We start from the raw sequence: 15,736 nt of genomic DNA on the forward strand, positions 1-15,736 counted from the left end.
GTGAGCCGAGTTCTCAGCAAATTCACAGCGGGAGCGGCCGTCCGGGGACGACATCCCAGCTTTCTGAAATTATTTAAGGAATCCGACGACCGGAGACGGAGTCAATGAGTAGGAATCGAATGCTATGGCTGACGCAAAGAGGGGAGTGATGTTCCTGGGAGAAGAGGGAGAGGGCGAGGCCAGCCTCGCCCCCAGCATCGCCTCGCTGCAGGCGAAAAACGCCGAGCTGCAGAAGACCAACGCCGAGCTCCAAAGGAAGGGCGAGGAGCACCACAAAAAAATCATGGAGCTGAAGAGAGAAGCTTGGCGATCGAACGACAAGAAGAAGGCGAAAGCCATCATAGAGATGGAGGCCGAGATCGAGAAGAGCCGAGAAACAGCCAACAACCTTCAGTACCAGGTGTTTGACCTCAATCAAAAAATCCTCGACCTCCACGAGGACATCCACCTGTCCAAGAATCAAAACAAAATGAGCCTCCAGCTGGAGCACGAGTCTCTGCTCAAGCAACTGGAGATCCAGAAGAAAGTGGACAACGTGCTGAAGGGGATGCGGAAAGACCTGGAGACGGACATCAAGATGCTGCAGGAGCTGAACGAGGAGCTGGACAAGAGGCACAAGGCGGAGCTGGACTCACTGGAGAGCGAGAACGAGCGCCTGCATCAGAAGATCCTCGAGCTGAACAACGACCTGCAGGACAAGAAGTTCAAGCATTACCACGAAAACGTGGAGGTGACCATGAGGAACGAAAACACGGTGCTCAGGCAAGAGCTCCAGGAGATCCAGGAAATCACGGACCTCAGGAGCAGGAAGAACGATTCAGAGGACGGGGAGACGGAAGGTTAGAATCCAGGCTTCTGTGGAGCTTGATTGGAAACCCGGCACAGAGCGCGCTCACTACGCGCTTCCCCCGTGTGACGCCGCTGCCAGCGCCGGGGAAACGCCTCGAGACAGCAGACGACGAGAACGGGGAAGAATACGGTTTTCCCTCACTTGAGTCGAGGGTCAAAGGTCAAAAGGCCTTGCGCTTTTTCAGGAGCGGTTAAGTTCCCCGTGAACTTTTCGGTGGTATCGGCCGCCGCCGATGCCGCGATGGCATCACGGTGCACGCCCCCCCCCCCCCCGTGTGACTTTACAGCTTCCCCTTTGCACACACATACACACCGCTCTTGGTAAATACGAGTAAATAAAGTAAAAAGAGTTGTGTGTTCTATGCTCATTTTCTCAGCGTGGGCCTTCAACCTTTGTGTCGACAGCCAAATAGTATCCAACACCACTTCTGGACAGAAAAGTTCAAAGAGCCATCCGGCTATCCAGGCAGTTAACAAACCGCTGCAAAGGGACAACACGGACAACATGGAGAGCCAAGTTGCCACGGCAACCATGTCTGCCTACTGGGAATAATAACCATGGACTATCAAATGGGTTGAAGTGCTCTAGACCGCTTCACCGTGTGAAGAACCCCACTGTATGCTAACTCCGTGCTTATTTTGGCCAAAATGTTGAAACCCCTTTGGCGATGCAGGCTTGGACCTGTTTTTAGTCTGTTTCTCACCGGGTCTGTCAATTTCCTCACAAGAAAACAGCTGACCGAGACAAATCCATTTTGAAAATGGCACAAACATGCACCTATGCCACCTGAGTTCCAACAGAACAGTCAAACCACTCCGTAATGTTAAATACATTTTTTTTTCTGATTTTTAAATACTTCAAACATTTTAAACCATGTTTCCTTCATTAAACAGCTTGCAGTTAAGGTAAAATTCTAGGTAAGGCCATTAAACAGACAAGTCTCCTTTAATATCATTTCGCAGCTTTTGATTGGTTGATTATAACTCACGTTTGAAACTTTTATCTACGAAAACCGGAATAGTTGACAACGTGAAGGGATTTGACGTCTGCCTCCACCAGAGAACGAGTATCCTTGACAAAGAAGGTGACATTAGCCGAGTTCACCCCCTTTCTGCTTTCGATAGATGGAGGAACAACGAACGCTGAAGAACACCAACTTTCTTTATTGTCTCGTCTCCATCCGCTTGAACCATAAAAATAGGATCAACAGCTTGTGAACGTCCATGAGAACTTAAGTTAACGGTTCCGTCATCAAATGCTGAGTTACAAAGGGGACGAAAACCTGCAGCCAGTTCTATTTATTTACAGGCCACTTATTTTATACAAAGTCTAAGTTGTAGGGGGGGGCAAGTGCTCTCCGATCAGGGGCTGATGGGTAAGCCAGACCGTCCCTCGGTCGACTCGCAAGTCTCTTGGATCTCCAGTTCTTCCGACAAGGTCCCCACGGGCCCCGTCCCCGCCGGCCCGGCGGGCCCGGCCCCCGAGGACCCCGCCTCCTGCTGCATTTGGATGTTCAGGATCAGCTGCCTGATCTCCTCGCGCTTCGTCTTCATCCTTTGCTGCGGGAACCAGTCGGAGAGGTTGAGGGGCAGCTGGAAGCTCGAGATTGGATTCTGGGGAGGAAAAAAAAAAAAACGAAAAAAAAAAACAATTATGTGACATCGTCAGCGCAGGAAGTGATGAGAAAAGAAAAAAAAAAAAAAAACATCGGAAGAGTCATCGTCAAGTCAGGATTCATGTCCGATTAAAAACAGCAAGACCTTGACATACATTGTTAAATTCAATTTCCCCACTAGAAGGAACTGAAATGCTATTGTTTGCAGTTTTGTTATGTGTTTTCCAATAAGAAAATTGTACTTTATGAATAACAAATATTGTATGAATATAATAATACATTATAGAAGGGAATTTAAAGACAAGGTGCTTGTATTAACCTTCAAGATCAGACAAAGATTCTGGCAGATTCTGTCTCACCAGTGGACAAGTCAACAACGCACACCCTTCGCTCGGGTGTTTCCATGTTTTTAGCCGGGCTACATCGCGGCGAGCAGCACGTCTGACTTTTACAATAAACGCCATTTCACAGATGGCGGACACAGCTCTCGGCTCGTATCATAAAGCAAAAAAAAAAAAAAAACCTTCCAACTGAGAGATGGCTCAGCTTCAAAAAATTCGTAACCTCTGACCTCACACAGAGACTCCCTGGCCCGGAAATTCCATCGAGCTGTCCTGGAAACCGGTCTCACCTCAAAAAAGCTCTCCACGTACTGCAGGACGAAGACGCCGCAGTCGCTGAAGTTGTCCTGCTGCGGCACGCGGGGACTCGAACCCTTCATCACGTCCTTCCCGAACATCCGCCGGCTGCCCTTCCTCGCCTCCCACTCCTCCTCCAGGTACCTGGAAGACACAGGCGGCGGCTCGATTTATCGCGATCAGCAAATCTTACTGGTGAAGCCCGAATGAAGGAGGAGAGCATGAGGAGTTCCTTCAAAACACACACACACAAACACACTTTCTCTCTCTCTCTCCTGTTCAAACACAGTAATGAGCTCACTCTCGCAGTGTCTTGACCACGGAAGACCGGGCGGGGCCACGCAGGGAGTCCATGACCAGGATACAGGGCCTGCGGAGACACAGGAATCAGCATGCAGTCCACGGGCGCCACGTATTCACCGGCCAAACGGTTTCGGCTGCAGCCACTCACTGTTTCCAGAGCCGGAGATTGGAAGCGGGCGCGGCGGCGTCCGAGGAGAGGGCGTCGTCCATCCCGTCGTCGCTGCACTCGTCCTGCAGGGGGGGCGGAGGGGACGTGTTAAGGCCGGGAGGTGAGAACCGGCCGGCGGACGGGGAAGGACGCGCACCTACCTGACAGGAGCTCTGGTCGTCGGAGAACGCCAAGCTGTCCTCGCCATTTCGGGACCCGTAACAGACGCTGATTCTGTGCAACTCGCCTGTCGTACACACAAAATACTTCCTATTCAGACGGACTAATGAAGTTTTCTCCTCTGTATACAGATTTGTTTCAATGCTAGGAGTTCATTTCCTGATTTCGAATGCATTTATGAATACATGATATAATGTTGTCGACCCTATTAGGAGATTTAAAAAATACAATATTATAAGCCTTAGAAATATAACTGGAAAAATGTTATATTGGAGCAGTGAGGCAGGATCAAATTTAAGTGTTTCACTTTGAGCAGGTAAATAGTTGTGTGAATGAAGGAGTGAATGGTTGAATGTTTCTCAATGACGTGAGTGAGAGGGTGAATGGCTGTTTTTCTATCTATATGATGTGTGAATACTTGTACGTCTCTATATCCGGTGAACCCCACCTCTTGCCCGATGACTGCTGGGATTTACAACACGAGTGACCCTTTTTCTTTTTTATTCTTCACATGATTTTTTTAAATGATTTGAAAACAAAGACGAGTGAGCGAAACTCACTGCTGAGCTGCTGCTCTCCGTCAGCGCCGAGCTCCTCCGCATGGCGCTCGGGCGGCGACGGGTCCTCCGAGGGGCTGTCCAGCGCATCTCCGTCCGGCGAGAGGGGGCGGCAGTGGTCCGGGATGCTCTCCTCCGACGGGGGCTCCTCTGGCGGGGCGGAGGTGGGGTGGAACACGGGGCCGTCCAGGCCGGGGAAGCAGATGACCGCCAGGTACCAGTGAGCCCTTTCACAGATGCCGGTACGTCAGTCATAACTTCACAAGCTATCAGTTACTAGATAAAGAAACTAAAGGGGAACGAATTAATACGCCGATGGGAATAGCAAAGGGACGGCTGATTATATAAAACAAGAAATGCATGTACAGGGCTGTCTCAGAAAATTAGAATATTGTGATAAAGTTCTTTATCTTCTGTAATGCAATTAAAAAAAAAATTACTTTTTCATGATATTCTAATATTTTGAGATAGGATTTTTGAGTTTTTTTAAGATGTAAGCCCTAATCAGCAATATTAAAATAATAAAAGGCTTGAAATATTTCAGTTGATTTGTAATGAATCCAGAATGTATGACATTTTTTTTTTTTTTGGAATTGCATTACAGAAGATAAAGAACTTTATCACAATATTCTAGTTTTCTGAGACAGTCCTGTACTTCTGCTTGAACAAAACACGCAGATTCAAATATGGATTCCAATCACAGAAGCTAAACCGCGGTGCTTCACGAGAGCGGTCATGTGATTCGGCAGAACTCACGACTCGTTGATGGGAACGAAGATGAAGTCCTTCTGAAACAGGTCGACGTGTCGCGTCCACGTTTTCACTCGGCTGTGTTTCCTCTTCTGGATCCTTTGGGGAGGAGCAGACGTTAGCGCCGCACTAGAGATATTCGAGGGGCGGGGGGGTCGCGTGAACACGGCCGACACTCACGGGAGGTTGGAAGAGTCGGGAAGGTTCCTCCTCTCCCTCTGGTTCAGCCGCTTGTAGAAGAAGGAGCTGAAGATGTGGATTCTTTGCGCGTCTTCTTTCTTTAATTTCTCTAAAACTAAATATCTGACATGGAGGAAGTGGGTCAGCGATGGGTGGGGTCGAAGGGAGACGCAGCTCTCGGAGTGCAAAACCCCAACTTACTTTAAATAAAAGTCTATGATGACGTCATTGAGGAACTCCCCCTCGTTAAGGCAGTGGAGGTCTTCGTTAGTCACGGATATGCCCCCTTTGGCAGGAGGGGGGGGGTATACCATCAACCTGCCACACAAGCACACCGGGGCCTTCGTCAGCCATGACCTCTGACCCGTCGCCCCGTCGGGATGAAGGCCTCGCCGGCGCGTGAGCGGCACCGCGTCTTCCCAGGTGGGAGAAGCGCCACTTACTTGATGATTGGTCCGGAGAAGGTGGGCTGGAGGTCCGTCATGTCCTCTTCTTCGTCTTCCAGGAAGCTGCTGGTCTGGCGAGTCGCCATCCGCGTTCGCGTGGGCGTGCCGCCGTGCGTCGCCAGGGCGACCTGGCTTCCCGACGGCATGGGGGGGACCTGGGAGGGCTTTTGCGTGGGCTTCGCCTGAGGACCAAAAGGACTCTGTGTCACGCGGTCGGACCACGGGTCGAGACTTGAAGACCACCACCGGCTCGTCACCCGCACCTTGTCCTCCTTCTGCTGCGAGGCCTTGTTGTAGTTCACCAGGCGGATGTTGGCCTCCTCGAAGGGCAGCTTGGTGGGGAAGTTGCTGAGGCTGTTGGTGCGTCCGATCTCCCCCAGGATGTCCTCCAGGATCATCTGCTCCTTCAGAGCCAGGCCGTTCTCAAAGATCAGGACGATGTACTTCTCGTCCCACTCTGTGCGGGAACACCGAGAAAAGGGTCTGACGCTAAGAAAGTCTTAAACATCAACGTCATCGGGTTAGATCTTATATTTCTGCCTTTGGCCGCGGTACACTCACTGTCTCCGCTGCAGTCGTACCACTGGGCGCCTTGCTCCCGTGACATGTTGAGCTGCTGCCGCAGACGGACGCACTCGTCCTGCGTCGTCTGGAAGAACAAGACGGGCAGCTTGCGGACGCTGCACCACTCGCAGCTGATCAGCTGTGATGCCCGCAGACACACCTTCTCCACGCTCCCGTGCTCAATGCCTGGGAGGGGACGACAAAACCCTGGTTACGACTCCAGTACTCGGGCAGAGTTAGAGCTGATGATTGTACGGCCGGCGCATGATAAAGCTGCAATTAACTTGGGGGAGAAGAACATCGCGACCATCATCGCGTCAATCTAAAGGGAAGCTGGTCTGCAGCAAAGAGGCGGTGCTGGTAACCAATCAGAGGAGGCCAGGAGCTGTTAGCTACACTGGCTGGAGTCACAGCTGGTACTTTCAGAAGTAGAGGTCATCTGCGACGTCGCTTACCAAAGAGACGTTCACAACCCAATACCCGTGGTGTCCAACAAAGCAGTGAGGACCTGGGACATTTTCATGGAGATTTTAAAAAACCTGCGGCGTTTATCCTCGTCGTGACGATTTCTCAGTGCGGTGAAATAAAGCTGGAACATCTCTGGGAGGCGATGGCGGTGTGTGTGTGACGCCCAGAGAGGCGTTGCCATGCAACAACAGCTACCGCAATTGTGCGCTTATCTGATTTGCTAAACCATGGATGGTGGTTGTGCCGCCGCAGCAGCTCCGGGGTCTATCGCTATGATCTCTGAGCTGCCGCGGTGGAGAATTGAGCCTGGTTCTCACTGAGCACATTTCAGGTTCAAGCGAGTGACAGATTTCATTCGGGTGGTGTGAAGGTGGTGGGAGGAAATGCTGCGGTTTCCTGCGGTTACCTTCAGTCTCCAGCTGGATCTGGTCGATGGAAAACTGCAAAACACAGTGAATGGGCTCATCAGTTATTTCATGTCAGCGTTTAGCACGAAAAATCCTCAAAACTTGTTTTATTCTGAATGATTTCCTTCTAGTTGTGACTTCATGGCAGAAATTCCCATCAGCTCAGTCTTCCCTTTAGATTCCCCTCTCGTGAAAAGTCAAAGGATGACTCTCTACACGCACAAAGAACCTAAATTACCTGCCACTGGGAATTTAGTTTGATCAATAATATTAGGGAACAAAGAAATTGTTAAAGACAATAATATATTTTAGCATTTCCAATCACACAGCTATTTACAATACACCCTCTAGTGGCAAGAGCCACAAATGCACATCAGGGATCTGAACATAATGAGTAATGAGTTAATTTGTAATTAAAAGAATAAATAAAGGCTCAAGTGTCTAAAGACAGCTGGAAACTTTCATCACTTTGAGCCTTTTAATCTCCAGACATCTCTGATATGAGCTGCTGAATGTGGATCTGCTCACTAAGTGAGACAGAAGCTGTGTCACCATGGCGACTGGCCACACTGAGGGGGACATTGAGTGAAACGGGAGCTTATATATCTGCGTGCGTGTGACTGAAATGAAGCCTCTGTTGTTGCAGTAACGCGTGCGCACGCACGCACGCACGCACGCACGCACACACACACACAGACTCACGATGACGGGCTTAGTGACCATGCGGCGCAGAGTCCCCACTCTGACACTGCGACACTCCAGGATGATGCTCTCACACATGGTGGACAAAACTTTGGGCTTCTTGACTTTGGGGGGGAGCAGGTCGGCGGGCTGGTTCCCGTACTGCGGTCGTGAAGGCAAAAGTTAGTTTGTGTCGGCATTTGTCTGCTTTGAATTCCTTCCTTTGCACTTGAATTGTCTTTTCAGGTGCTTCAATATTTCAATATTGTTTAATTTACAAACAGCAGTCACACCATGTGGCGGACCAAAAAACTGAAATTCTCATCGAGATGTTTGATGGCACTTTACATGAAACAAACACTGCTATTTATCAATCAAATACTCAATAACTATCAGATATTTCAAATATGTATCCATTGATTGTGCAAAAAAGAATAGAGGGATCTGACTGGTTGGTCCAGTGTGACCTCACGGGATGCACGGGGGTTCCATCACACCTTGTCCTTCATCCTAGCTCTCCGGGGGATCATGATCTTCATGTTGATGTCTTCGAAAAACTCCGCTCCCACGTCCTCCTGCTCGGAGCCGCTCTTCACCGCCGCCTCCACTCGGCCTCCGGAGGGAACCGGCGAGGAATGCGCCGAGTCCGCGGGCCGCGGCGAAACACTGTCCAGTCTGTTAACGCTTCCCGTGCTGGCGTTGTCGGCCTCGTCGTCGCTGGACAGAACAACTGGAAGGGGCAGCGGAGAATGTCAGTGCGTCTTCCCCCTCGCATGGGTCCGTCTCAACCATCCCGCCATCACCCTCTTTTTCCTCAGTTCAGTTCTAGCTACCAGTCATGTCCCACCCCAGCCCCCTCCTGCAAAAACACATCGCTCCACGTTTCCCGAATACTCACTGGGGTCGTTGAGCTCGTGCTGCTGAGCCGCCATCCTCTTCAATTTGGCTTGGTTCCTGCTGCCGCAGCAGCTGGACGTGCCGGCCAGCAGCGGGGACCTGCAGTCTGTCGGCGTGAGGCGCAAAGGCAGCGTCTCCTCGCGCGCTGCCCTCGAGGCCAAGGCCGGCTTGTAGAAGTTCTGCTGCAGGGCGTTCAGCCCGGGGGCGGCCTGCGCCCGCAGAGGGGGCCGGGGTGTCGGGGACGTCTGCGAGACCTTCTGACACGGAGGCAACGCCGGGTCATTTCCACAGGCGGGACACAGGCCGCACTCCTCGCTCGGCTGGTTGCACTTGGCGCACAGCGTCCCGTTGACGTTCAAGAGGACAGGCTGCTGGAGAAACACGCTTTCAGTGCCGCGCCAAAACGGACTGACCGCTCTGTTCTGCGATTTCACGAGTAAAACACTAAATGGTGCTTATTTTCTCTGAAACTGGAATTCTTTTTCCGAGCACATATATATGTGTGTTTTGGAAGTGGATCCAAACGCGCTGCAGAATCAGAGGGGGTTTAGAGGTAAGAGATCAGCCTGGGGAGGGGAGGGGGATTCCTTTGCTAACCTCCATCGGTGGGACCTGGGAGGGGAAGCCGAAACCCTCCAGGGGCTTCCTCTTCTGCTGGGTACGTCGCTTGATATCCACCTCTGGAAGATCCAACCGGGAGAAGCGTCAAGGAATAGTCTGATATATCAAACCCCCGTTTCCCCCACTCCACTGAGGACTCACCGGGTGTCTCTTGACAGGTGAGTATGATGTTGTCCATCTCCACTGCCGGCTGGGTGGTTGACGAGTCCTTCCTGCGAGAGGAGGAGAAGGATGTCGGTCAGAAAATTGTGACCTTTCACCTGCACAGGTGAACCCGCTGAGGTGATGTGGAATACAGACATTACACATTTACACGAATGGATGCCGGTTTCACGCTTTGTGTTTTTATTGTTACGAGTCTGGACCTCTCCTCTGTTTGTCCAGAATTAGAAAGTACTTGCTTGAGCTTCTTCTCGTGATTTAATTTTCTATTTTTTCTCCTCAGGATTGTCGTTTGTAAAAGAAGAAAAAAAAAAAAAAAAAAAAAAAAAAAAAGCTTTATTACATTTATTCTCTTTCAGCCCTTCAAAGGCCAAGCTGCCGGCCGCAGCACTCAGCCCTCTAAACCTCTAAACCTCCAGCGGCTTCTGCTGCTGCTCGATATCGGACTCGGCGGGGTCATTATCTGGCTTATTGATTCTGGGAGGTTTTTTTTTCTCCTCCCGTGCGGCATTTGAGTTCTGCCGATAGACTGGAATTCATACAGCTGCTGAAAAATAACCCTGCACTCTCAAACACAAATGGCACCTTTCAAAGAGAACCCGAGGCAAAAGGAGTGAAAGTGGACTCTTACCTTTCCTTCAAGTCAAGGCTGCATGAAAGTTAAATCATATCAATCAGTCACTTGTAAAAGACAGAAAATTCAGATTTGCCAGTTGGATTTATGAAAAAAAAAAAAAAAAAAATTGGAGGTCTTGTTTTGAATATCATCGTGACAGAGGAGTGTCAGTGTATGTGTGTGTGTGAGCGCCTCTGTGACCCCTGGGAACTGTGTTTTCAGGGTCATCCCCCGCAGATCATTTACATAGTCGTGAAGCATGCGTATGGCGAGACATCAGCGTGGGTGACATGTGTGTGGAGACGGTGAGGGTGGTGGACACTGAGGGATTGTTTTGGCTGGAGGTCTTTATGAAGGTTTAGGGTGGTGCCCCAGGGAGAGGCAGACGTTGGTCTTTAAACAAGAGACCCACGGGGCTCTAAAGGGGGGATAATACTGCTCAGCCTACTGGGTTCTGAACAGGGGGCTCTGGGCCTGTGGTTCAAGAAGAGTGGACTCCACGTAGCTTTCAGAAACAATGGATCAGCTCTTCACCCTCACAGGGCTCCTGGAGGATGCAGGGCTGCGGGGGCTGTGTCACACAAGGGCTGCTCTTCGTTTCAGTTACTGGCCTCAGCGCCATGTGACCACCGTCAGGCAGTTTGGTGCTGAGCGTGAATCGCTGTGGATGTGTGTGTGTGTGTGTGTGTGTGTGTGTGTGTGTGTGTGTGTGTGTGTGTGTGTGTGTGTGAAAGGACGGGTCTTACCTCTGGACGGGCCTCCTGAGGGTTGAGGACACATGAGCGTGCTGGAAGTGGCGTCCCTGCAGGACAATCCCCTGCGATGGAGCCGGACTGATGATGAAGTAATTGGTTCGGTTGGGCATCGGCGAGGACGTGGCAACTGTGAGCGGCGCGTCGCTGCAAAGACGGGAAGGTAAACGTCGCGTTAAATCTGAGTTAGCATCCGGATCGCACCAGAGATCATGCGGATTGGCTGGCAGCAGCGGAGGTTTTCACCTTCTTTTCATGGCAACACAAAATCGGAACTGAACATCGGTGCTGAACTCTCTTTCTCTCTGTCTCTCCCTGTCTTTCAGAGGATTTCCGTCCAGCCCCTGGGATTTGATGTTCTTTCCCACTCTGCCAATAAACAGTTCTGGTATTCCCAAGTTTTTGATCTGTATCACAATATATTCATCTACTGGCTTCTAAAAGAGGTGACAGGATGTTTCGCCGGGTGTATGTCCTACATTTCGTTGTACAAGTCTGTCAATGTGCACAGCAAATGGTGAAGCTTTTGAAAGCATACCTGAGCCGTTTGGGTGTCAGGCGGCTCAGCGGCATGTTGTGGCTTCTCTGCCGGTTCTCGTACGTCCTCAGCGGGTCGGAGGAGGTGAAGTGTCTCAGAGAGGGAGCCTGGAGAGACACACCGGCCCATTAAGAAATTAACAAATAAAATTTGATCTGTTGCCTTTATCCACATTTGCACACGAATCGATTGGTTTTCAAATCCACATCCGCACTCACACCTGAAGACTTGCAGGGGCAAAGTTTGTCTGTGGGCACGAGAAGAGGACTGAACCGCAAAAGTGGTTGAGAAATCATAGAAGTATTTTGTTTCCAATACATCTCTCCAATCGACAATATGGCATCCCATGTGCTTTTAATGTCTCGGAAGGCTGCCATCAGATCACGTGATTGCACCGGGACTGGGTCCTATGCGGTAAAGCGGAGGCAGAGGCCCAAACGACTGCTGAAGGAGGTGGGATCTAACCTGAAAGTCACTGCTGTCGCTACATTTCACAAATGCTTTTGCTCATGAATAATAAAGGAGAAGACACACACGCAACCGATTCTGGATTTTTCAGCAGATCTGCTTCCAGAGTCAGAAACAAAACCCAGACTCTCCTTTGGGAGACCAGTGACTGTACTGGATCGGTCCGACGGTACGTGGACCTGCAGTGGCTCTGTGTTTAGCGGCAACACCTTGTGTCTCTGTTGACACTTCTGGTTGGACTGATCTCCATGCCTCGAAACACGAAGTGGTAAACCACCACCGCGCAAATACGCAGCACGCCAGCGGAGAGAAGATGTATCATTCACATTCATAAGGCTGGTGAACAGCGGTGGGGGGGGGGGGGTTACCTTCTTTCCCTCTGGGGAGGCAGACTGCTGCCGCTCCATCTCCTCCGTGGTCACCACATCTGTTACAACACTCGCACTAGCAAGACACAGAGATGTGAGTTAGGAATGGGTGTTCTGTTTAGAGTGTGCGCGGGGTAAAACGTCGTCCTGCTAAAACCTGTGCCCTCGCTGACAACACGCTTCCACACATTTCCTCGCCGCTTGCATCAATTCAGTCTGAGCTGCATCCACCCACACGCACACGCGCTAACACACACACAGCGTTAATCGGTGACTGTGTCTGGGAGGTTTATTCATAGAAAGGATAATAAAAGATACAGGCACAGACAACGCGCTTTCCATGTCGACCGTGGGGATGACGGGCGCTGCATTAAAGAGCTGAGACCAGCCGCCACATATTATACGACAATGGAACTTGCGAGTGCATCAATTTAAGAATTTTACAAGATACGAGCTGTCGCTCATTCGACTTGTTTGCTTTGTGATATAAGCCGAGATCTGAGATACAAGGGGAGGATGACCATTTCACAGTGACAAGACTGCTGCTGTCCATGAAGTGACATTCAAAAACAGTCAGACACGCTGCCAGCCCCTAGGTAGCCCGGTGGAAATCTTGGAAAACCAAGAGCCAGGTGTGCGTCTAGTCAACTTGTCCATAAAGAGATGGAGAAGTTGTTGGTGAGATGCCATGTCAGAGAGCATCGTCTATGAGAAAGCACTTGACATTTATAAAGATTTGGTGCAATAGACAGTGGGAACGTCAATGGACGAGGCATCGGAAGAGTCAGTCAAAGCCAGTCGGGGACAGTCTGATCGTTTTAAAAAGAAAACCGGCATTATCTCCGTTGCTAATTTAAGTTTAGCTTTAAAGTGTAGCATAGTATGCAGGTTACATTCAGCAACACATTTTAGCATAAAGTGTGTAGCAACTAAGTTAAGGAAAGGGCATCAAATGAAAAACTCCCCCAACTTCCTCCACTGTCGCTGGCATCTTTGTCAATCTTTAAGGTAAGTACATTTAATAAAACCAGTTTATATCTCTATGTGCTTCTTTTTAATGTATTATTATTTTTTATATATTACTCGTCATTTTTAAAGTACATTTAAAATAGCAAAACACTTAACAAAAACGGGTGGGGGGGTGGAACTGAGTAATAGCGTTTCAATTCATTTCAATTAGGTAAATTTAATGTGGATTTACCAGCAAATTGAGTTACAGGCTCAGTCATGGAAGAAATTAAACTCGTAATTCAAGGTGTTACTGTATATAATAAATATTCAAGGCCAGGCAGTAGACACTGTACGGCAGTACAGCTACCTGGGTACCCTCATCGATGACAGCAACATGACATCCAAGGCAACCATGAATGCAGTCTGTGCTAAGGCACACCAGCACAGGCACTTCAATTGGATATTGAGAAATTTTAACGTGATTCCTGTTTTTATGAAAATGTTTTACTGCGTCTGTTAACCTTCCCTTTTATTTGATGGTTTGGGGTCCTTCAATGTGAAGAAGAAACGGACATAATAGAGCATAATACAAAGGTGCAGTAGAGGATCAAACGGGTGGAGCTTTCTGTGCTGTATCGGGCCTGATTCACCAGGATGGCAGAGGCTTTGTGAACATCTGGCCTTCGGGTCGTCGGTACACGGTGCCAAAGTGCAGGGTGAAATGATACCAACATTCATTCTTAATGGAAACCATTGGCTTCATAAAGTGATGACTTTAATCTCTGCCCCTGCAACATACATGTCGCATGCACCTTATTTTCCTGCCTAATGTATGTGATAGGTTATTGTTGTCTTTGGTTTTTTGTTTCTCTGGTAATGACCCCTAACGGAAATATTGAAATTTAAGGAAAGTAACTAACTGACGAAGAGGATATCAGTCTGAGGCGGTGCAATGAATGTATGACTGAGGCGAGGACTCGGTCAAGGCTTACTTGTGTCTGCTGTCGTCCTCACTGACACCGGGGGGAGACGAGCTCCAGATGTGTTTGAAACCCCCGTCAGGCCGGCGCTCAGATCGATCCAGGGCTGGAAGGAGAAACCGGATATGATCGTCAGAATCCAGTTACATCCCACCTGTTTATTCGACTCGGATATTTAACACCTCGCGGCTCGGATCCTTTGAGCATCCACCCCCTCCCTAGCTACCAGGACAAACGGCCCAAATCCAAGAGCATTGCTCAAACTTGTGGCAACGATAAACAGACACAACAGAATTCCAAATGAAACGAATTATTTCGCAAGTGCACTATTTCGTTTTTGAGGTTATGTTACCTTCCAGCTGTTGGGGTCTGGACACCCTCCCTACACAAACTTCTTCTATTCAGATTTTACTTTTCGCCCGACTCACACCATGGCAAAAGATTCCTGTCAGCAGATATCTCCTTTTTTGGCATTTTAATTGACAAAATAAAAACTTTTGCCAGCCCTGTTGGGACTGCAGCTGCATCCAGCCCGTCCAGATGAGCTTTATCACCGACAAGATCAATCAGATTAAAATCTGCATCTTGGAGTCTCTGCGTGACTCAGGTCCCAAACTTGAGGGGGAAAAAACACGAGAATTTAACGAATTTTAAGCCCGGGGAATAGAGGGGGTCAGGGCCGTCGGGTGAGGGAGGAAGAAGAAAAAGGTTCACAAAATGACGAGAGTGATTTAAAGAAATGCTACGACCATCACGGCTGTGTTGTGTTATTGTTAGCGAGCGCACCTTCTGCTAGCGTCACGAGCTAATTAGCAGCCGGTCGGCAGGTGGTGAAAACACGAACGAACTTTAAAATTCATTATTTTGGTGAATAAATGCCTGGGGTGGCGTTGTAATACCGTTCTAATTAAAGAGTGGCGGAGACAGGAAGGCCCGCCTGCCTTCGCCGCATCCCTCCCGGACCGCCGCAAACCCAGCTAACGTCAGCGCTATCGGCACTTAGCGCAAAACATGCTAGCTCTCGTTCCGCCTCACCCCCCCCTCCCTTCCCCGGACTGGACCGCGTCTTCTTCGGGCCCCGCCGGGCCTGAACAGCCGCGGGGCCGGCGCTGGCCCCGGCGCGTCTGTCATGAGGTTGGAGGTGTTGGACGGGCAGCGTTTCAAAGCTAACGCTAGCCACCTCGCTGCGCGTATTTTGCACCTAAGGGTTGGGGGGGGGGGGGACGGGGGACGCCACCGCCGGCTGGAGTTCGGGGCTCTGAGAGCGGCAGAGACGCGCCGTGCGAGCCCGGGGGAGACGGCGGCGTCGCCGGTTACCTCGGAAGAATCGGCCTCTGTGATGGGCCATGTTTATTCCATGATCCACCGTAGATGATTGAGCTGCTCGGGGGCAGCCGACCGCAGCTACGCGATAAAGTTAACTACAAAAAGACACCCTTTCACCGGAAGTAAGGAGACATGGGCTTCAAAATAAAAGGCTATTTTGACAATTTAAAGGGTTTAAGAACAAGGGTTTGATTATTCCCACAGAACACATGTTGGCGAAGACTGAGGAAAATTGAAAATGTTTGAAACTTTTTAATTTTCCGTATTTTA

The 15,736-nt window shown here is 49.8% G+C and overlaps 1 protein-coding gene across 5 annotated transcripts; it reads right to left on the minus strand.

Annotated features, from left to right (window-relative positions):
• Positions 1–1,996: 1,996 nt before the first annotated feature.
• On the minus strand, positions 1,997–15,572 carry senp6a (SUMO specific peptidase 6a). Of its 5 annotated transcripts, none has more exons than XM_086143423.1 (25): positions 15,458–15,572; positions 14,153–14,246; positions 12,210–12,285; positions 11,374–11,480; positions 11,082–11,204; positions 10,830–10,982; positions 10,099–10,116; positions 9,447–9,517; positions 9,282–9,364; positions 8,686–9,052; positions 8,285–8,517; positions 7,809–7,949; positions 7,106–7,139; positions 6,229–6,417; positions 5,931–6,124; positions 5,665–5,849; positions 5,423–5,539; positions 5,222–5,344; positions 5,048–5,140; positions 4,295–4,518; positions 3,716–3,801; positions 3,555–3,637; positions 3,405–3,473; positions 3,097–3,247; positions 1,997–2,463 (listed from the first exon to the last, which is right to left on the minus strand). In XM_086143423.1, exons 1-25 carry the CDS (start codon positions 15,486–15,488, stop codon positions 2,212–2,214), a joined length of 3,297 nt encoding a protein of 1,098 aa, XP_085999549.1. In that variant the 5' UTR covers positions 15,489–15,572; the 3' UTR covers positions 1,997–2,211. The 5 variants fall into 5 exon arrangements, with proteins under 5 accessions (XP_085999549.1, XP_085999548.1, XP_085999552.1 ...); XM_086143422.1 differs by having other exon boundaries at positions 8,686–9,055; XM_086143426.1 differs by lacking the exon at positions 11,082–11,204 and having other exon boundaries at positions 8,686–9,055.
• Positions 15,573–15,736: the final 164 nt, after the last annotated feature.

Source organism: Fistularia commersonii, chromosome 36, assembly GCF_037954325.1.
Source record: "Fistularia commersonii isolate RoL2024-O1a breed Wild chromosome 36, RoL_Fcom_v1.0, whole genome shotgun sequence".
Classification (NCBI taxonomy): Eukaryota; Metazoa; Chordata; class Actinopteri; order Syngnathiformes; family Fistulariidae; genus Fistularia; species Fistularia commersonii.